The sequence below is a fragment of the Vicugna pacos genome, chromosome 11 (genome assembly GCF_048564905.1).
Source record: "Vicugna pacos chromosome 11, VicPac4, whole genome shotgun sequence".
In the NCBI taxonomy this organism is placed as follows: Eukaryota; Metazoa; Chordata; class Mammalia; order Artiodactyla; family Camelidae; genus Vicugna; species Vicugna pacos.
The window spans coordinates 49033548-49055278 of NC_132997.1; the positions used below are offsets into that span (position 1 = coordinate 49033548).

Sequence of the window (21731 nt, forward strand, 5' to 3'; positions counted from 1 at the left end):
GACAGTGCGTTGTCTGTGCTCCTCAGGCATGGCCTTAATACTGGGGCTTCCACGGTGCCCAGGAGGCCGCCCACTCTGTTCAGTTGGTGGGCAGGGCTGTGGGACGACTTGCCGAAGCTCGATGCTTTCTCCAAGGCTCCTCGGCCTCTGGCTTCCCAGATCTCGAGCTGGAGTGTTCACCGCGAGCTCTTACGTGGGAGAGCCGAGGTCGCACTGCAGCCCGAGGGGAGAGGAGCTCTGAGGTAACCAGAACTGCAGCCGTGCAGGGCTTTATAGATGGCAGTCAGCAGCTTGGATTACAGCCGCAGCAGATTGGTACAGCTGGTGCTGTGCTGTGCCTGCTGCCGGGCCTGTTCCACGGAGCCAACCCCTCTCAGCCCACGGGTGCTGGGCTTGGAACTGCCGGAGCTCCTGCGTGGTCTCTGAAGTTAGACCCTCACCCAGAAACAGCACGGTGGGGACCAAAGTGGTACCTTGAATAGGAGAGAGACAACAGAGTGGAGCACCTAGAACAGCAGTCACAAATTCAGGCCTGTTTTGTTTGGCTAGCTAAGTGGTTTAAAAATATTTTTATTATTTGCCAGTATTTAAAAACGTGCCTTCACGTTTTGAAGCAAATTCTGTTTCCCAATCTTTCGAATCAGGAGGCTTGGCTCTGCTGATCCTACATCTGTGCGTGGCCGGAATCAGCTGGGGCTGGGCAGTGGCTGCCCCCTTAGCCTGCTGGCCACTCCCTGTTATCGCACGTTTGTACTGCCTACCTGGTCCCTGTCTGCTTTGTGAACTTGTGACCTCTGACCTAGAAGTTCCAGAACAGGAGGGAGAAGCATATGGGTGACTCAAGCCATCCACAAGCACAGAAGCATGTTGATGTTCAGTCCTGGGTCTGAGGGTCCAAGGACAGCAACTTCCTTTCCTTATGCACCTTGTGACCAACTCTAGTGCAGTGATGAATGGTCCCCATAGAGGGAGGAGAACAAGGGGTGGGGTAGATGATGCAGGAGGCGGAACCACATCTGCATTACCTGCAACCTGAGTGTGACTGACCATGGAAGGGTCAGTGTAGGATGAAGACAGTTGAGAATCAACCAGAAAGGATACGAATGGGATTCTAGCTGAAAAATGTCCTAGCTTTATATATATATAATTTTTTTTTAAAATTCTGACCTTTTAGACTTTACTTAGTTTGGTAGCCCTCTTTTTTTTTTTTTTAATCACCTGCCCCTAGCTCAGAACTAAGGCAGATGGAGGGACCATCTACCCCAGCCATCTGCTCTGTTAGGGAGGCAGCACCACCCAGGGGAGGCTAGGCAAGGCGCACTCACTTTGTTGGCATTTGATTGCCTAGAACTGTGCTTCCATTTCATGATTGTTCCCAGGTCCTGAGTGGTGTTGGTCTGAGTCCCTATTCTGGAGTCAAGGGCAGGGAGAGGGAAGGGTGAGTCAACAGGGTCCTGGGAGACGAGGCTGGCCAGGCTGTGGCTTCCAGTGGGAACCAGGACTTCTCCTTGAGGTGTGGGGGAGCTGCGGGCCCAGGAGGCAAGGGTTACCATGGATCCTGACCTGGCTTGTGGCAGGAGAGGAGGCAGTTTTGTCCTCCTAATTCGCTATCCCTCTCGTCTCTCCACTGCTCCGTCCTTCGGAACTGTGGCCCTTTAGGCTCGAGCCTCTGACTCCATCCCACAGAGATGTAAGTGGACCAGCCCAGGGGTGGTACGGAGTTGAGGAAGCTGAGAGCAGAGAGCACATGGGTCAGCCTCTGGTTACTGTCAGACTCAGAGGCACTTGAATTCAGAATGGTATTTGGTACAAGGATCCAGGTATCCCAGTTTCTTCCCTAATAGATACTCTGCCCCAGGAGTTGAAAGCCTGTTGGGAGAGTGAACCCTAATGTGAACCATGGACTCTGGGTGATAATGATGTGTTATTGTAGGTTCATCAGCTGTAACAAATGTGCTGCTCTGGTGGGGAATGCTGATCATGGTGGAGGCTGTGGCGGGGGGGTGGGGGAGGTGGGAGCTCTCTGTACTTTCCTCTTAGTTTTGCTATGAACCCAAATTGCTCTAAAAAATAAAGTCTGTTTTTTTTTTTTTTTAAAGCCTGATGGTTATGAGGCATACTGCAGAACCTAGAACAGCCCTGGGAGAGTGGCCAGAGGTGTGGAGTTGAGAGGAGGAAACGGCAGTAGTGCTAATCATCTAAAGTCTGAATGAAGTGACTTCTGCCTGTGATCTGCTTGCTCCCTGCTCTCAGTTCTTCTAATGAATAGACTCTGTCTTCCTTCGTGCTGAGCTGCCCCAGCAGTTTCGATCACAGTCTAGCATTGTGGTTTAGAGCAGCGCTTCTCAAACTTTCATGTGCTCGTAAATCACCTAGGGATCGTGTTGAAATTCAGATTCTGGTTCAGTAGGTCTGGGATGGACCTGAGCTTCCTCACGTCTCCTGGTGATGCTTACCCTGCTGATCTGTGAACCATACGTGGAGAAGCAAAGGTCTGTGGCTCGGGTGTCAAGTCCTCCAGGCTCGAATCTGGGATTTGCTGGTTGGTAGCTGTGACTTAAGACACAGGATTTTGCCCACCTGTGCTTCTGTTCTGTCATCTTTGCCTCTCTGTGGAGTTGTGAGAGGATCCAGTGAGCAAAGGAGGCCTAGGAAATAAATGAAAATGATGGAAATGGAGATGCCAGCTCCCAGAAATGATCTCTGCTCAACTCCCAGCCCCAACTCTGTTCATAAGTTATTCAAGCCAGACTGCCTTTTCCCTTGGGCCCAGGACCCATTTAGCTAACAGTAAGTGTAGCAAAAACAGTTGCAAAGAAAAAGAAGAAAACATTGGATCATGACTGAGCAGCTTCCAAATCCCTGCCCACCTGCTCCTGAGGGGCAGCCTTCATCCCTCACCAGCCCCTGGGATGACAGGACCTCATCCCACTGTGTCCTTCTTGTGGACATGAACAGTGACACTTTTTCAGTGCTTTTTTGACCAAAGTTTGTTAGTTAAAATGTGGCATATTATTGGGTGGTTTTTAAAGAATTGAAAATAGCCATAAAATTTAGGTTGTGATTGCCTTTGGCCATCCACTCTGAACACGTCTGATTTCGGAAGCTAAGCAGAGTCAGACCTGGTTGGTACTTGGGTGGGAGATTGCGTGGGAACAGGGGGCTGTAGACTTTAGAGACAAAAAACAAAAAAACAATGGCAGGCCTTTCATAACCAGAGAGCTGGCCACATCTAAATTTGGGTTGTGGCTTGTCAGTCCTTGAAGGTATGAAACATCAAGTAAAAGTATTTAGGTCATTTTTTTTTGCCTATCCTTCCTTCCACAGTTTGTAAAAAACAATAATCAATTATCAGGTTTATCAAATTTTGGTAAGTGCTTTGTACTCCTTGTCCCAGATCTTCCTGTCTGTAGACTTGGTCTGGCCCTCCTTGGCCTTCGTACCCTCTCGTGGCTGTGAAATGGGCTGGGTGCTGGACTGTTTTTTCCCAGGCATCCGCAGCATTCTTTGCTTCTCCCTGACAGCCCTCAGTGCAGTAGTGCTTGGTTACATATTTGTGTGAGTGCTGTTTTAAAGCCCGTCTCCCCTATTCCCCTGGAAGCCACGCAGTGACAGGGCTGGGTTTCCCTTCACAGCCAGACCTGGGGCATGTACGGCCACGCCCACTTTGGGGAAGATGCCCAGTGGACACTGTAGAGCGAATCATAGTGGCCAGGGATAGTGGGGACAAGTTGGAGCTCCTGTGCCTAAGAGGATGGAGAAAGTGACTCCTTAGCAGGTAGTTCTATGATATCAGGGATCTTGATGCCACTTTGCTTTGGCTTCAAGTCTCGGTTCTGCCACTCAGTGTAACCTTGGGTGAGTTTCTTTTGAAGCCTCAGTTTCCTCTCCTGTTAGATGGAGGTAATAGAAGTACCTACCTTGCAGAGTTAACGCAAGGGTTCAATAAAATAGCATGTGTAAAGCGCTTGGCACAATGCCTAGCACATTGAAAGCAGCTCAACCAAGTGTTAGTGATTATGATTCGGATCATTATTATCAAGAATCTGCTAGGTTGGCACTTAGAGTGGTGCAGTCAGGTTTCTCTGCTTGTTCTCAATTCCCTGTTAATTTTCTTTACAAGGGGTGGATAGCAGTCTTGCTCAGAGACAGAGCCTTCCACACCTGTCCCTCCTTGTCTTGGCGGTGCCTTGCCCTGCGGCACAGATCAAAGCCCATCTCTGGGCTGGGTGGCCTGGGAGGATTCATCTTCCTCTGCTGCTGCTCTCTCCTGATTGCCCTCCCAGCTTCCTCCCACCTGGGCTCTGTGTGTGGCCTTCCTGGAGAAGAGCAAGTGCCAGTGACTCCCTGTCTGGGCAGAGGCGTGGGTGCTTGCCCTTTTTGCTGTGCTGGGCTGGCGGGGGCAGGCCTGGGAGCAGGGCGGGGGGTGGTGGCAGGGCTAGGCAGCAGGACTCCCCTGGGAGTGGCAGTTAGCGTCTACCTGCTGCCCTGTTAACTCACCATCTTGCTGCTGTTAGTCACCTTCCTAATGAAGCTGGTCTTTAGCTTCTGGGACAGCTGATTTCCAGGGGATTATTTGTGTTACACACTCTAATGCTTTTTAATAGCAAATTTTTAATTAAATGGAAAGTCCTTTTGGAAGCGAGGGAGCAGCAGCTGCAGCAGGACTCAGCGTGGGGCACCGACTCCAGCCAGAAAAGCACAAGTGAGGAGGGAGGGTGGCAGGGCTCCGGGGGAGCTGACTTGAGTGTGTCTGAGTTAGTTAGGGTGGGAGGGAGGCAGGGGTCTGGCTGTACCTCCTTCCTTCTGTCACCTACAGGCCTAGAGAAGTGTGAGCTTGTTTGCCCAAGTACAGGAGAGAACCTTTGGAGGAGGAGGGATTTTAGAAGTACCACCTGCCTTTGATCCCATTGGTAAACCTCAGAAATACTGAGTTCGGGTGGAATTTGGGGTTGAATAACCAGATCAGATCCAATAAGGTCGGCAATATGAAGCGTAAACAATTGTCAGGCCCTGGTTCTAGCCCTGGCAGGCCCGAGTCCTCATTTGTCAAGTGAGGAAAACCACGGGGCTCTAGTGATGTCTGAGTGCCTGTGTTTCACGTTCTGCTGATCTTGCTTTGGTTGGGAGGGAGTGTAGGGACGTGCCTCAGCCCTGATGAAACACTCTGACGCTGGAGATGGAAGCTGTCGTTTCTGAGCTAGTTGGGGCCACCACTGAAGAGACATGGTGGTTTCTTTGTATCCAAGAACTTCCCTGGTTGGCTTGGTACTTCTGGAGCTGCTGAGGGTTGGAGTGATGGTCAAACCGAGGGAGCCCTTGGGAACAGGGATTCCTCATCAAGAGAGCGCAGGCGAAGGAAGGGACAGGAACAGCCGGACAGTCAGCCAAAGCACCGAGTCGGACAGTGTACTTCGAATGATGCTCAGAGGTTGGCATTGAACCCAGAGGTGGCTTTGTGGGCAGGAGCTTGAAGAGGAGACCTCAGAAAACACCAGGTTGGTTTTTGGCCTAAAAGCTCTGGAGGCAGGGAGTGGGAAGGGATTTTTGCCCGCCAGCCTTTCCTTGTAGTTGGTAAGTTACCTTAGTCTGCTCCATGCAGTGGCCTCCTGGACCTGTCTTTGATGCTGTTGTAGGCCCATTCGTGAGCAGTTTCTCTCCCGGCTCCATTGCTTTGTTGCCTGAGTATATTGGCTCCTCCGTATTTCTCATAGGAAACAGTGGTATAGACCAGTCTTTGGAGTCAGAAAGAGCTGGGTTCACATCTGGGCCCACCACATCTTTGGCCTTGGGCAAGGTGCTGAATGTCCCTGAGCCTCCAGCCTCCCCCTCTGTAGAATGGCAGCAATACTGCCTGCAGGAAGGTCATGAGGGATAATGAACTCCTTGAAGGTAGGCGCTGTGTCCTTCCTGAATCCCACTGTCAAACACAGGGTCCGGCACACAGTAGGCACCCAATAAATGCTTGTCACATAAGTAATGTACAGAAAGAGCCTGACACGAGGCCTGGCACATTGTAAGCGCTTAATGAACGGTTATTGTTGTTGTTGTCAGAACCTGTGTTTCCTCCTGTGCTCAACATCCACCACCCTCGCTCCCCGTGCCCTCCTGCTGGACTCTGCCTTTTCCACTAATTCTTCTGTTCCCGTTTACTCCAGGGTCCCGGGCTCTCCCATCTTGTCATTGTCTGTCTCCCTGTGGCCAGCGTCCCCAGGTGCTTCTTGCTCTGCGTTGCACCCTCATGCATCATATCCCAGGACCACCTTTTTTTTTAGGATCAGCCCCTCTGGGAAAAAGGTTCCTATTTTTCTCCATCTTGTCTTACTTCTTAGTCGCAAGCTTCTGTCTTTTGCCCACATCTGAGGTGGTCTGAGGTGGTCTGAGGTGGTGACCAGAGCACTGGACCCGGGCTCTGGTCGCCCCCGCTCCATGGCTGCATCACCTTGGACTGGGGGTGCTGGGCATGCTGCCCCTTCAGGGGAGAGCCTGTGGGGCTGACAGGATGGGGCAGGGCTGGGGTGGCCGAGGAGGAGAGGAGGAGGATTTCCGGGTTTTCTCTCTGTTAATCTCTGTCCCCATCTCCTCTCTTGCAGTACGCCTCCATGACAGTATTTCCGAAGAAGGGTTTCACTACCTCGTGTTTGACCTGTAAGTGCCCCTCTCTGAGGGTGGGGGGTTCTTTCCCTCCAGCTGGCCCAAGAGTTTACTGGATCTTCAGCTTCTGCCGAGGGTCCCTCTCCTTTGCCCCAGGGGAGGGGTTTGATTTTGAACTTCCTCTGGTCTCGGGCAGGTGGCCGAGTGTCCCATGGCTCCCTCAGTATCTCCCCAGGGCTCTGACCCCCGGGGTGGCGCTAATCGTGCATTTCTATTCAGCAGCATACCTTGTGCGGATGCTCCTTTCTTGTTTCTTGGTGTGTTGTCCTTAGTGCGTGACCTTAAAAATGCTGGGAAATAGTAGGTACCTTTTATTTGTCATAAGTTGGACTCCCATTGGTTGTGGTTTAATATCTTAAAAGTGGCTCTTTACCTCCTGGAAATGGCTCTCTGGTATTTTCAGGGTTGGACCTCTGTGTCCTTGGTCTCATGATTCTTCAACTTCAAGTAGAAAATCTGTCCTCCTTGGGCAGCTGTATCTTAATATTTATATTGGTCTCAAGTAAAGCTATGGACTGTTTGAGTGGATCCATTGTTTTCTCTTAGATGCCTGTATGTTCATCTTTACCAGAGTATTAGCTAATCTATAGGTTATAGAAACAAATGTGCAGGAGGGAGGGAGGGCGGGCCCGCGCTATCCCAGGGAGAAGCCCCGTGTCATTGAAGGATTGCGTGTGCTCTGGGCTCTCAGATGAAATGCACGTAGAGTTGACTCTTCTGTAAAAGTTGTCCTACAGTGTGTGACCTGTTACCTGTTAAATGCTGGGGTTGGCCAACTGACCTGCCTCCTCTGACTCCCTCTGTCTGTTGGTTGCAGGGTTACCGGTGGGGAGCTGTTCGAAGACATTGTGGCCAGAGAGTACTACAGTGAAGCTGATGCCAGGTGAGATGAGGGCCCTGTGTAAGTGTGCGTCTTGACTACTTCAGGGGGCCAGGAATTCTGCCTGGTTGAATAGTTTTTGGGGAAGATCAGAAGAGCTCTCATCTGGACAGAATTCTCTAGAGCTACATCCTGTGGGCGATATCAGGAGTTAAAAATTCAACACTCCCAGATCAGTTTTTCTGCAAAGCTCTTACAGATCTCCTTTACCCTGTCACACCAGAAATACCTTTTCCTTGCACCACTGTGTACTCACAGGCATACCCAGGTCCCGCCCTATCCCAGCTTTTCTTTGACAAATCCTACTGCGTACAAGGTGTGATCCAGAGATGGAGAAAACATGGTTTGTGTGCCGAGCGAGTATAAACGTCATGATCCAACCAGGAAACTTTTTGGGAGATTTCAGCCTGTGTCACCTTGTCTCTTGACCATCATGACCAGCCCCCATGGGGCGCCCCTCAGGCTGGAGAACCATTCCCTGGCCACACCCCTCAGCCCCCAGCCCTCAGCCCTCCAGGAAGCCCTGGCAGCTCCTCCGTGTGACACAGCAGAATTCCTCCCGCACCACAGCTCTTGGGCGCTTGTTTGGCCTGCCTTTCCTGCCTCGGCTCCTCCCCCGGCCCCGGGTTTTCTCTGAGGGTAATGTCCTTACACCCTGATTTTGATCGTCCTGCCTACAGATTCTCAGGCATATGTGGCAGCACTGGCTGCCTCTCCTCTGGGCGGGGGGAGCACCGCTTCCTCACAGATTTCTCAACCTTGAGAGGCCAGTGTTTGCTGATCAACTTCAGATGCTTCAGCCTCAGGATAAATTCTCAAGTGGGAGATGAATTCCAGTGCCAGCAGGGGAGGACCAGGCTCTGGGGCGGGAGGAGGCGGTGATAGCTCAGGGAGCCTGGCGGGGAGGAGGGAGAGCTGGGGCGGGTGACTGTACCAGTGGGCTTGGCCTGGCTCTGCTGGGACAGTTCGCACTTTTGCCATTTTTGGCCAGAAGGCTCTCCCTGCTAGCTTGGCTCTGTTCTAATTATACATTTCTGTGGAGACTCGCCTCTTCAGCTCAGTCTTAAAGTCTCTTTAGCCTACTCTTGGACTGTGTCCTTTAGGGAGGCCTGAGCCTCAGTCTCCAAGAGCCCAGCAAGACCCCTTGGCTCTGATGGAAGCCCCAGCAGCAGATTTTAGAGGAAGGAATAATAGGTCCAGGTCACCAGCCTAGCACCCACTCCACACACTTGACAGTACCTGCTCCATTCTCTAGGCCCGGCTTCCTCAGCCTCAGCATTGCTGGCATGTGGGGCCGGATAACCTTTTGTTGTGAGGGCCCCTCCTGTGCATTGTAGGTTTAGAAGCATCCCTGGCCTCTACCTGCTAGATGCCAGAGGCACCTTCCCCCTCAGTTGTGACAACCAGCGATGTCTCCAGGCACTGCCAGATGTCCCCTGGGGGCCACAATCATCCCTCAGTTTTCATCAGTGCTCTAGACTACCAGCACACCCCGCCAGGAGTCTGACTGCAGGTGTGGCAGGATGGTTTGGAAGGTGGACAGCCTGATTCAAGAATCAGCAGCTGAATGTGACTCTAGGTTAGTTTGTCGTCTTCTTTGCAGAATCATTGTCAGAAATGCTCCTCAGGTGCCTGTTTGGAACCCTCTTAAATATACTGTTTCCTGATGGTACCTGTGTACTCGATGATAAACAGGGCAGGCAGGGTCGTCTTTACAGCTTGTGTGGTGCCAAGCACAGTGCCTATAGGTGCTCTATACATGTGTAAATAAGTGAATGAGTGTACACACCCCCAAAACAACTTAGACTTAGTTGAACTGTTCTTCCTAGGTTGCCACCACAAGCATCTTCTCCAAGAACAGACTTACTGTGGGGGAAAGAGAAAGAAGGAAGGGGTTGGATGCCTCTCTTTCTCAGGAGTCTGGGGTATCCCGCAGTTTCTTGGAAACAAACTGGTTATGTTGGGCCTTCACAGTCCAAAGAGGCATAGTGGACCCTCTTCTAGTTTGTCCTTTGCTATTATCTAGTGGGAGACCCTGGACATACCACTCAATCTGCTTGGGTCTCAGTTTCCTCTTCTGTAAAATAAGTTGAACAGATGATGTCCAAAGTCCAGGGTTCTAGCTTGGTCATTCAGTGATTCTCTGTAAATCTGTGACCCAGAGTTAAGTGCTTTAGTCCACGGCATGTGGTCATAGATGATTGAACCCTGCAGTGATCTTTCTTCTCCTTCTGCTTTTGCAGCCACTGTATACATCAGATTCTGGAGAGTGTTAACCACATCCACCAGCATGACATCGTCCACCGGGACCTGAAGGTACTACCCAGATGCCCCTTTGCCTCTCGCTTGTGAAGCATTGGCGCCACCTGGTGCCTGGTGATAGTACTGCGAGGGCCCAAACGAGGCTCCCTCTGGGCAGCGGGGTGGGTGCCTCACAAGGTTGTCTCTTTTCCTTATACAGCCTGAGAACCTGCTGCTGGCGAGTAAATGCAAGGGTGCCGCCGTCAAGCTGGCTGACTTTGGCCTAGCCATCGAAGTACAGGGAGAGCAGCAGGCTTGGTTTGGTAAGAGTGACCCTGTCTTCCTGGAATGCGGCCCCCGCCCTTCCTCCTCTTCCTGATCTGCCTTCCTCTTTCAGAACTACAAGCCAGACCCTTAATGGTCCTGGCCTCCTCCGAAACTGGCGGAGGGGAGGGTGCAGAGCCCCCCCACTGGCCCTCCGTGACTCAGTACAGTGAGTCTCGCTGCTGTCAGCACTGCGTTCTTACTGCCTCTGGGGAGGAGGAGTTCCTGGTAGACACACAGACTTGCCCTCTGATTTAGATTCCAGGCACTCCAAGAAGCCCAGCCTGTCATCTCTTGCTGCCCGTGTGCTGAGAGCTTATGTTGCAAAAGCGACAGGAGTGAGGAGGGACTTGGGGGAAGTTGCTGCTGTGGATTTAATGAGAGAGAAAGTGGGTTCAGTGTGCCTCCGCTCTCTCTTCTGCTACAGGTTTTGCTGGCACCCCAGGTTACTTGTCCCCTGAGGTCTTGAGGAAAGATCCCTATGGAAAACCTGTGGATATCTGGGCCTGCGGTAAGCCCATTCCACACGCTCAGCTCTTTGACTTCCAGCGATGGCAAGAAAGAGGCATTGCTAGTCCTTGCGGGTCCCACAGGTGTCTGGTGTATGTGAAATCACGGTGTTTGCTCTAGGGCCTCTGGGATGGCTGTTCCATCACACTCTCCTCCCCCAACCACATACTTCCTAGGTGATGTTGCATCCTTCTTGAAGAAGGATTTGCCCATGCCTTGGAGGGTGGGTTGTGCATAAAGAAATCCCTGACGTGGCTTAGTGACACGGGGAGTGAAGCAGAGCAGGAGGGGCTGGTAGCACAGCATTATTGGCTGGCACCCACTTCTACCCCTGGTGTGGCCCTTGACTTTCTGAGTGGCTCTGAGCCCTGTGTGGCCTTTCTTGGTTCCACAGCAAAGCAGGTGACTGATTACAGTGACCTGTGTCCTGTCTTGTAGGGGTCATCCTGTATATCCTCCTGGTTGGCTACCCTCCCTTCTGGGATGAGGATCAGCACAAGCTGTATCAGCAGATCAAGGCTGGAGCCTATGATGTAAGGACTGGTTTGCTTCTGCCCCTCAGGCTCTGTCCAAGGGAAGGGACATGTTTAGTGTGTTACAAGTATGCGGAATGTCAGGGGACTCTGGGGACCCAGGGATGGGCATATAGGTCTCAATTCTTGCCACCACCTGTCCCAAGAAGCAGCTTTTTTGCACAGCCATATTTGGAGCTGTAAAATCACAGAGTCCAGTGAAGCCTTTTGGTCTGTTATTTGCGAAGAATGGCGTGGCCGTGTGGTGTGCTGCATAGCATGGGGACGAGAAGTCCCGCAGCTCCCTCCACTACAGTGGGGCCTTGGGCACAGCGTTGAGCCACTGTTTCACCCCAGGAGAGAGATGGAGTTGAATCAGAAGATGTCGGAGTCCCCTCCCAGTCAGAGTCCCCTCCTAGTAGGAGTCCCCTGATCTGATGTTCTGGCATTTTAACCGTGATTGTTCTGTTTTTCTTTCCCAGTCTTTAAGTTGACACAGAATATCCAGGGGCTTCCTCACTCCCTGCTGGAGAGCTTTAGGTAGCACAGGTATCCCAATTATAGGAGATGGGATGAAGACAGCCTACCTTTCAGGGTGTGAGTTTCACAAACTTCACATCCTTTCTTCCCCTGTTCCCACTCCTTAGTTCCCATCACCAGAGTGGGACACGGTGACGCCTGAAGCCAAGAACTTGATCAACCAGATGCTGACCATAAACCCCGCAAAGCGTATCACAGCTGACCAGGCTCTGAAGCACCCATGGGTCTGCGTAAGTGTCTTGCCCGCGATCAAGGATATCAGGGATGTCAGCTCTCGATATACCCGTAGCACCCTCCTTACCCTCTTCTTATGAGTGGAGAATAATCATTTTGGGCCCTGAGCCAGGACCTAGCAGAGAGGGAAGGGGTCTGGATGGGGCCCAGGGGCAGCAAACTTCACCAGGAAGGAGTTGGGGAGGCAAATGGAGCTAACAGACCTCTCCCTATTATTGCTCCCTCCCTCACTTGTCAGGTGTGACGTAGTTTGGATCTTGAATGAGGGCTTGGGTTGACCCTTGCAGACTCAAGCTGATGATAGAAAGCAGCTGGCAGAACCCACAGTGAATTGTCAGGCTTAGGACATATTCAGACTTCAGCTCTACTGGGAATGTGACCAACACCCAACAAATGAACAAAAGGGGCCTCTGAGCAGGGGAAAAGAGCCCCCTGAAGTTCAGCCATAAAGCTCCCCCTAGAAGAGCCCCTTAGGCTGTCAATAGGGGTCGACATACTCTGTTTTCATGTGCAGTTCTAACAGCTGAAATACCTTTTTTCAGATAAGATGGTCTGTTACAGTTAGGCCTCCTGACAACCATGATGCATTTGTTTATTTGTTCTTTCTCATGTTTACTGATTGCCTCTTTGGTGCCAGTCCCTGTGTGGGTGCAGGAGATACAAAGGTGAATGAGGCACAGGCCCTTCCCTCAGAGATCTCAGAGTATCTGGGGAGACAGGCACTGAAACAGGCAGCCATTCTGCAATGTGACAAGTACGTAAAAGGACCTAATGAGTGTGTAGTATCTCTTGCTGTCTCCTGTGGGCAGTGGGATTACAGAAGGCTGCATGGAGGAGGTGAGCTCTGCCCTGGTTCTTGGCAGATGACTGGGAGGGAGTTCCCCAGGGTGATAGCCTGCAGACAGAGGCTAGCATGGGCCAGCATTAAGTAGTTTGGTTGTAGATGAAGATAGGACTACAGGAATACAAGAGAATGAAGCCCAAATGATTCCATTATATGCAAGTTTCTGCATAAGGAGTTTGGATTTTATTCTGAAAGCATAGGAAACCATTTAAGAATTTTAAAGAGAGAATGAAATATGCAATTAAGAAAAATCACTTTGAAAGCTGTGTAGAGAATGAAATTGAAGAGGAAAGAGGTAGGGGCAGAAAGCTCAGGAAGGGTCATGACTGAGTAATTCCAGGTGAGGTCTCAGTAAGGGTACTGATAGGAGAGTGGGCGGTGTGGCAGGGAGTGGGCAAATTTGAGAGAGATTTAGGAGATAGGTTAAAAAGGGTTTAGTGACCTGCTGGACTTGGGGAGTGAAGGAGAGGGAGGGATCTACGGAGTTTTGAGTTGGTAGCTGGGTGGAGGGTTGTACCATTCACTGACCCAGAGGGGGAGCCAGATGGTGAGAAAAGATTTTAGTTTCAGACACGTTAAGTGTGATATCTGAGGACCTCCTGCTGGAGACAGCCAGTGGGTAGTTCGAAATATGGAAAAGAGGTTTAGAACTGGAAATAGGTTGTAGTCATTTCTGTGTAGGTGGTGTTGCGGCTGTAGAAATGAGGTTGTTTCTGTGCTGATCGAGTTCTTACTGGGGGCTGCTGTGAGAGAAGAGGTGGCCACCAGCACTTAGTAGCAGAGGAGCAGCAGAGGGGACTGAGATTCAGAACTTCCATGGTAGAAGCAGGATCAGGAGATCCTAAGAAACAGGAGGTCTCAGTAAGGGAGCACCAGTAATCAGATGCTTCAGAGAGTCCGTGATAACGATGGGTAAGAGCCCAATGGCTCTGACCAGTTAGAAGCCATTGTTTTCTTATTTCACTGATAGAGGGAGTGGAAGGAGAGAGACCAAAGCCTGGTTTCACTGAGGTGAGGAATGAATGGAGGTGAAGGGAGAAAGACATGGCACTCCTTAGAGAAGATGGATGAGACAGATGAGTAAATTTTGTTGAAGATTTTGTTTACAGAGGGGCTTGACTGTAATGTATAGACAACAGAGAAGAATATAGTCCAGGAGTTAAAAATATTGGCTAATTGAGGAGCCAGTGTTTGAGTAGCAAAAAGAGAGAGGGGCTTCCGAGCCCAGGTCAGAAGGTCAGCACATGAGAGATGCTGCTTCTGAGACCGTCAGGTTGCGGTAGTGGTGGGGGTGAAAATCAGCTTGTGGGGGTGAAAATCAGCTTGTGGGGCTGAAGTTGAAGGAATCTTGCTTGAGAATCTGTTACTTCTCTTTGTGGAGAAGTTTATACTTTGGAGGGGGAGGTGAAATACAAGAGTTGGGAAAGGCAGACAAGATTGGGAGAGTTGCTTTGAAAACGAAGAAAGGAAATGGCTAGGAAAGAGGGGCAGGGTTGCAGGGTGGCCCTGTGGGGCGTGGGCGCCAGGCTGCATGTGGTAGGATTTCTTTTTCTAGCAGTCTGGCTGGCGGGCAACAGCAGAGTGAGGGGGTGAACAGCTTAAAATGGGGTCTCAAGAATTGGGGACATTTGATGTTCTGGGGGTCATTTTTGTGGGCCCCACCCTCCAGTGTCCTGTGTATCTCAGCAGCCCCTGAGGAAATCTCTGTATTATATTATGTCGTAACTGATGCTTGAATTGCTGACCCTGAGTCATTAGGGAAATGTGTATCATGTCCGGTGGACTCTGTTTAAGGAGGAGGGAAGTTAGCAGTAATACACTGAAGAAAATTCCCATCCAAAGTGATGAAAGGAATTGATGCTTCAAGGCAAGGATCCTTAGCTTCTCAGATCACAGCTTCATGTAGGACCTTGTTGTAGGGGGTTGGTGAGAGGAGCTCTTAGAAGGAATGAAAGTTCGCTGTAGGTAGAGCAGGAACCCTGCCTGTTCTCTTACTGCTCAGAATCTGGAACGCAGTTGGTGCTCACTAAACAGTTGTTGGAGGGGTAACTGCGTGAGGATCACAGCGCACAGGATGCTCTCCCTTCCTATAGCCTCCGTCTCCCCAGGAAGATTAGCATGCTCTCTCAGGCACCCTGATTGAGTATCAATTACCAGTGGTGTTTTCATGTTCAGATTATTGTCATTACATAACTTGGAGTTTGGGGTAGTGCTTTTATTGTATAAGTGTTTTCACATCTATGACTTCATTTTATCTTGGAGCAGCTGTGGCTTGGCTGAGCATGTGGCCACTGTGCTGGGGCGATAGTGAGGGGCAGAGGGTCCGGCAGGGGGCTCACAGTCCTGTCTCTTTGACTTCCAGCAACGATCCACGGTGGCGTCTATGATGCATCGTCAAGAGACTGTGGAGTGCTTGCGCAAGTTCAATGCCCGGAGGAAACTGAAGGTGAGTCTGGCCTTCCCATCTTGGCTGCCAGGGTCCTGAAATACTGTTTGACAGTGTGGCCTCTGCCCCATCACAGAAGGAAGCCTCCTCTGGACACTGAGGTTGGGGGCCCCAGAGCCCTGGTGTCTTCGGGCTGTAGCCAGCAGCTGCCTTCTGTCTGAGAACACTGCTTTTCTGGAGCCTGGTGGGATTCATGGGACTCTCTTCTTTTCCCAGGGTGCCATCCTCACGACCATGCTTGTCTCCAGGAACTTTTCAGGTATGTTTTCAGCTGTGCACTTTAATTCTACGAGGTGAGTGGGTCAGAACAAGCTGTTGCCGTACCACACCATCCTGGTGCCGGGTGTCTCGGGCAACACCTTGACCAAGATGATAAGGATCCTGTTTGGAGAGGCTGCTGCAGCTGAGTCTTGTAACATGAAATTCTGGAGGGCTTTACTTGGGCTTGTGTTTGTGAACTCTGTTCCTTAGACCCTCCTAAGGAGTAGCCTGCCCCGCCTCCCATTTACCTTGTCCACGGGATTCTTACTTAGTTCTCTGAAGACTCTCAGCACTTGAGATTTTAGCCAGTCTCTAGGGCACAGGAGGATGTGCTGGGGAAGAGAAAGAGATGTAGTGAACCTTCCAAGTCATCACCATTAATTTGCTGCCTGGGACGGTCTCTAATTTGTTGTGTCCAAGTAGAGGTGACTAATAGAAATTATTCCAGATATTTAAACCCTTACAGCAACTGTGCTTAAAATATTCTCTGTGATACCAGCTGTAACAGTGAAGAAATAGAGACCAGGAGGATGGAGGAAAGGAACTTGCTTAAATTTGCATGAGGAATTGGGAGAGCTGGGACCCAATAATGTGTAAATCACACTTGACATTTCTTTTTAAGATGCAAGACACTCCACGTCCCCCCCTAACCCCCACCCTTGTCATTGTTTGCCCTCAACTGGGAAGCACAGTGGCTTTTCTGTGGTGAAAAGATTAATGACAGGACTTAACTGAAGACAGAAAGGTCTCTTGCTGGCTTTCCTTTTCCCGTGGTCTTCCTTCCCCCTATTCCCCAGCGCCACTGTTTTGAAGACCCCCTCTCTCATTCTCATAACCAGACCCCCTCCCTTGCTTTCCTTCTGCATTGCCATGGAGTGGGGGTTGTGTGGGGGCTCAGGTGGGTAGCTCCTCTGGGCAGAGGTTGCTCCCTTGAGTTGAGTTCCCAGGCTCGGCTGTGCTGGTTCCCGGTAACCTACAGCCCTGGCTCTGGGGATGCTGATGGGCAGGAAGACCTGGGGCTTCATGAGCTCTAGCGGAGTGAGAGCCACTGGGCCCTGGAGGGTCAGGACTGGAGAGTGTGCTGGGAGGGTGACCCCCCCAGGCCTATCCCCTATGACCCTTGCTGGGGCTCGATCTTGTGTCGTGGGTACCCACGAGGGGATGGCTGTGGGTTCTGGCTCCACCTCAGAAATGGGAACAGGAGGGCACAGCTGGCCGCCTCCAGCAGAGATGGAGATGTAGTCCCACATCATGCTTCTGGTCCTCTTGTTACTTGCAGCTTCTAGTTTCTGGGTTTAAGAAACCTTTCTAGAGGATGGCCAAGGGCAGTTCTGTGCTGACCCTAGACTGGTGACCTGTTCTGTCTCCGGGTGGAAGAGATGCGAAAACAGGCTGCTAGGAAATCAATAGCATGTGCCCCGTCTTGTGGCTTTGGGCCTGCGCATCAGCCTCTTAAGGTGTCCTGGTTTCAAGAACTCAGTCTCTCTCTTAGGACAAAGCACTGATCCCTAAAGAGCCTCCTGTCCTTGCTGCCCAGACTTTGTCTGGCCTTTGCTCTCACTTTGCCCAGGCTCAGGAGATTAAAAAAAAAAAAAGGCTTCAAGCATTTTAGGGTGACCTCTTCTGCCCTGGTTCTCGGACAGGTGAGGACAGAGCGTGTCTCCAGGAGCTTCTGCAGACAGAGGTGTCTACAAGTATAATCAAGAAGGAAGGGCACTTGTGTGCTTCTTTAGGGACAAGCTAGGCTATTTTCTGAGTTGGTCCCAAGTAGAGGGTTCAGCTTATCCCTGGACGCTAGCAGATTGGCTGACAGTGAAATCAGGGCTTCTAGAATATATTGCTTTAGCAGCCTTTGTTTTCTTCCCGGGGGCTCGTTTCTTCGACATCTTCACCCTCGGACACTGTGAAATACAGCCTTTCCTGGCTGCCTACCTTGAAGAGGGAAAGTGCCCTGTGTCTCTGGGGAGCCGGGGCTGTGGAGCATCAGTGAGCTAGCTGCGCACGTCCATGGACCCGCCTCGGGCCCGCAGTGCCAGTCTCTACTGTTTGGAATGTAGCCGGAGGAAAAGGCTGCGCTCTGCTCCTGGCTCTCTGAAAACGTCCTCCTTTAGGTCCCCTCGGGAGGAAGGGCTGCAAGTGAGACTGTTTCCTCACAGCCTTAAGCTAGGGCCGGGCTGTATCAGGAAGGACACCGCCTCTCACCACGTCAGGCTTTGACCTGCAGACCCTCACGTGAGGTGGTCGCGGGACAGGTGGAGCCGCGGGATTCGCGGTCCTCTCAGGTCCCCAGACTGCTGCAGGGCTGGCCGCACCTGCTCATCAGCCTGCCCCCGGCGCCTCCGCTCCCCCAGCTCGGCTGGCTTGGCCACGCCGCCCGGACCCCGCTGTGCGTGGCGGCCAGCGGGTTCCTGCGCCTCGCGCTGGGGCATGCTCGCTGCTGACGGGCCCCCGTGGCTTTGCGGCAGCTCTGTGCACTGAGAGACTGTATCCCCTCAGTTGGCAGGCAGAGCTCCGCCCCCGCCTCGCCTGCCGCGAGCGCCGCCGGCCTGGCCGGGCAAGGTACGTGGCATGAGTCCTCCCCGACCGCCTGCCTCGGCTCCCTGCCACCCCACCAGGAGGGCCAGCATGCCGGGCCCGCTCACCAGGGAGGCGAGTCCCATGCTTGCGGGCTGAGATGGGCATGCCGGACGGACCACCTAACTTGGCATCTGCGAGCGCATTGGTGTTACGGAGCCCCCTAACCAGCCATGCATGCTGGGCGCTTGCCAACTCTCAGGAGGCAATAGCCTAGGGGCGTGGAGCTGGGCAGCAGGAGGCTTTTCCTCCAGACACTGCTGCTGGCCGGTGAGGCAGGCCCTAGAGACAGCCTGGGCGTGGCCGGGAGCTGCCCCAGCCAGGACTAGGCTTCAGCGCTAGTGAGGACCCCACCCCCTAAGCCGGGAAGCCACGCCCCTCAAGAGTGTGAAGTCTGGCATTTGTAGGCCTCTGAAAGGCTATATAGGGTGCAGAAGTTGTGCAGACAGCCGTCCCTGGGCTTGGATCCTAGCCCTGCCACACCCTGAGGAAGTCACATTAGCTCTCCCAGCCTTGGATTCCTCCTCTCTCCAGTGGCGCTAATAACATGGTGACAATTAACATCATATATGTCAAAGGCTCTCAACCCTGCCTGTACCAGAAAACTTGTTTTTAAAAAAAAAATCCTGATGCCGGGACCCCCCACCCCAGACAAACAAAATCAGATTCCCTAGGGCATGGGATAGGCATAAGCATTTTTTTTTTCAACTCCCCTAGTGATTCTAGTGGACAGTCAGAGTTGAGAACTTGGATGTGTGTAGAGCACTTAATATAGTAGGTGGTCAGACATAGTAGTAAACATGTAAACAAAACAAGTTTCACATCACCCCAGCATAAACGAGATAGGACCAAAGGCCATTTTTGGAGCAAAGAATTCTTGTGATGGAAGGACCCTTATTTTCACAGTTGAACCAAGATGCAAAGAGCAAAGTCTAGGTGGATCAGACAGTTGGGCTGATTACATCTCCCTGGAATCTCCCATCTACTGTCTGCTACCTTCCTGTGGCCTTTGTGTCCAGCAGGCATCACCAGCCTTCCTACGGGGGGGCTCATCAGCCTTGAGCATCACTTTATGCCTGGCTAGAGTCTGGCCTTGTTGTTCTGCCCAGTCCTTTCTGCTCAGTGGGTCCAGAGAGTAAACACTGAGGAAAGCGTGGCAGTGAGGACCTGCCCAGTCAAGGCTTCAACCCCCTGGCAAAACCCTCCTGTAGGTGGTCCTGGTCCCTGTGTCTGTGTCTGTCTGTCCTCACGTCTGGTCTCCTCCGTGAACTGTGACACTCTTGTTTCTTGAGAACACTCAGGAGATGTCTTGCATCCTTGCAGCTTGGCCATCCTGAGAATCTCCATGGCCTCTAGGGCGGAGCCTTCATCTTTCACCTGGCACTCTGCTTCCAGGCCTCGGTGGAAGCTCTTGAAGGCAGAGTTCCAAGTGGCCCGGGCAGCTCCAGTATTGAATGTGGTTTCTCCTCCTAAGTGCAGAGTGTCCCTGTTTCTGCTGAGTCCTCTTCCATGGCAGAGGAGATCCTGGGGTGCCACCCTGAGGGTCTGAAGCTGCCTGAGATGCCCTTCTTGCTTTGGGGCACCAGGAAGAGCTTCTTCTAGGAGTTTCAGGAGACTCTTGGCCCCCTTGTCAGACACATCAGTCTTTGCGGATCCAGCTGCCAGACTTCATGTTGGGGAGGGTCCAATGCAGGAGACTTGATTTTCCTCTTTGTTTTCACAGCTGCCAAAAGCCTATTGAACAAGAAGTCAGACGGCGGTGTCAAGGTAGGTGTCTCCACTCCCTCAGCCCGAGACTGGCCTCTCTCTCCCAACAGCCACTTTTGGGAATTCTTGGCCCCTTGTTCCCCTTTTCCCCAGGAGCCTTCCTGTCCTTGCTTTTCTGCTTTAAACCAGAAACCTCTGTGCTCAGAACAGCAGGTTCCACTGGCCTCAGAGGGCAGAGAGATACTTGTTTCTCTTGACCCTAGCTTGATTGGAAAGATTCAGGGGAAGTGACCCAAATTATAGTTTACTAGAGCTGAATCCTGAACTTGACTTCCAGACTCAGGCCTCATCTCCAGTACTTGACTCTCTGGGTTTTTTAGGTCATTTGCTTAATCTTTTTTTTTTTTTTTTTTTTGTTAAAGCACAAACCCTTTTAGTCAAATAAAAGCAAAGTTTGCCTGGTTGACTCAGGGTACAGGGCTTGGAACCTGAAGCCACTATCCTTTTGTTCTTTTCCCTGTCTCCAAAGCACTGCCAAAACCCAGCTTAGATGCCACTCAGGGAAAGCATCTTAGGCTTTCTCGAGGCATAGATGCCTCAGAAACAGGTGAGGGACATGGCGTATCACAGTGCGTGTCTGTATGGTGAGAGAACTTTTCTTGGGGAATCAGGGCAAGAGGAGGAAATAGGGGCCCATAGCCACCAGGAGGAAGCCCTAGTGGGAGTGGCTTTGGGGGGCCAGAAAGGAGCCCTGGGGCTGGGGCATTGAATAGGAGTTCATTCTATCTAGGGAAGCCTACCAATTTATACCATAGAGAATTTCAAAGGCAGAATTATGCAAACCTTTAAATTCCAAAAGAAGTTTAATTATGCTTTCCCCCAGGATCGGATCTTATGTCCCCAGCTGAAATATACCTGTGTGCCCCATTCCCCACGTCCTTCCTCTTTCTCTCATTCTCTGCATGCCTGCTTCTGTGTACTGCTGCCCTAAGGAGGGGAGCTTGGGCTCTGCACACACCTGCTGACATGGAGCTGGGATTGAATGGCAGCCTCCCAGTTACAGGGTGTGAGCTAAGCAGGTAGAGCCAAGCTAGGAAGAAGTGGCAGGTTTAGTTAGAGATTTTGCCTATTTCTAGCTGGGGAAGAAAGTAGAATCAATCTTGACAAAGTATTAAGTACCTCTGAGAGGCCCAGTGCTGGGGGCACACAAGAGGTGTAAGAGGAGTTGCAGGTTCCACCCAGCCTCAGGTAGTTGCAGGGTTAATTGAAGAGGAAAATGGACACACCTGGAGTCAGCTGAGCACTCGTTCTGGACCCTGCGTGGGTTGGTTCAGTCCAAGAAGCTTCTGGGGAAAAACGTACTGGAGAAAGTTTAAAGGACGTAGGAAGACTGGACCGTGTAGGACCCAACGGGATCGGAGGCGAGGACGGGGTAGGGAGACACGCTTTTGTTTTTTATTTTGTACACATGTGTTTTCTTTAAAATGAGAATGTATTACTTCTGTAACTCAAAAACAACAAAAAATATTTTCATAGGTTCTGTCATACATATCGATGTTCTCTGCCCAACTGGACCATGGGGTGTGTGGTAGAGGGATATAAAAAAAATACAGCTGCATTGGTCTGGTTGGGCAGAGGAATTGGAGGCTTGTGGATCAGATCACGGGAAACACCATAGGCTACTGAGTGGGGAAGAGCAATGTTTTTGAAAGACTTAGCTAAGCGTGTTAGGACAAACAGAAGAGGATAGGAAATAGGTATGGAGTATCAACTAGGATTTATTATAATCTGGGTGTAGGGTGAAGAAAAGGTGATTAGAAATAGAAAGGGTTAGTATTCAAAATAACCCAGAGGAGCTTAAATCAGTCAGAACAGGGACTGCCTGTGGGTCACTGGTCCCGCTGTACCTGTGAGTGCTGGGCTCTGATTAGACGTTAGCTCTGGTTAGAGGTGTGTCAAAGGAAGTTCACCCTGGATATGGGGGATTAAAAAAGGATCCATTCA

General features: G+C 51.4%; 1 protein-coding gene across 15 annotated transcripts in view; it reads left to right on the plus strand.

The window, feature by feature from the left end:
• CAMK2G (calcium/calmodulin dependent protein kinase II gamma) overlaps positions 1-21731 on the plus strand; it is a 53036-nt gene that overhangs the window by 13539 nt on the left and 17766 nt on the right. For 7 of the 15 annotated variants that reach the window (XM_072971286.1, XM_072971289.1, XM_072971276.1 and 4 more), the window contains exons 4-14: positions 6594-6648; positions 7472-7537; positions 9778-9850; positions 9996-10098; positions 10527-10610; positions 11048-11142; positions 11769-11891; positions 15102-15185; positions 15402-15444; positions 17943-18005; positions 19744-19787. In XM_072971286.1, coding sequence (XP_072827387.1) covers positions 6594-6648; positions 7472-7537; positions 9778-9850; positions 9996-10098; positions 10527-10610; positions 11048-11142; positions 11769-11891; positions 15102-15185; positions 15402-15444; positions 17943-18005; positions 19744-19787 — 833 coding nt within the window. The remainder of the gene's footprint in view (positions 1-6593; positions 6649-7471; positions 7538-9777; positions 9851-9995; positions 10099-10526; positions 10611-11047; positions 11143-11768; positions 11892-15101; positions 15186-15401; positions 15445-17942; positions 18006-19743; positions 19788-21731) is intronic. The other 8 variants (XM_072971280.1, XM_072971277.1, XM_072971290.1 and 5 more) reach the window with 2 other exon arrangements.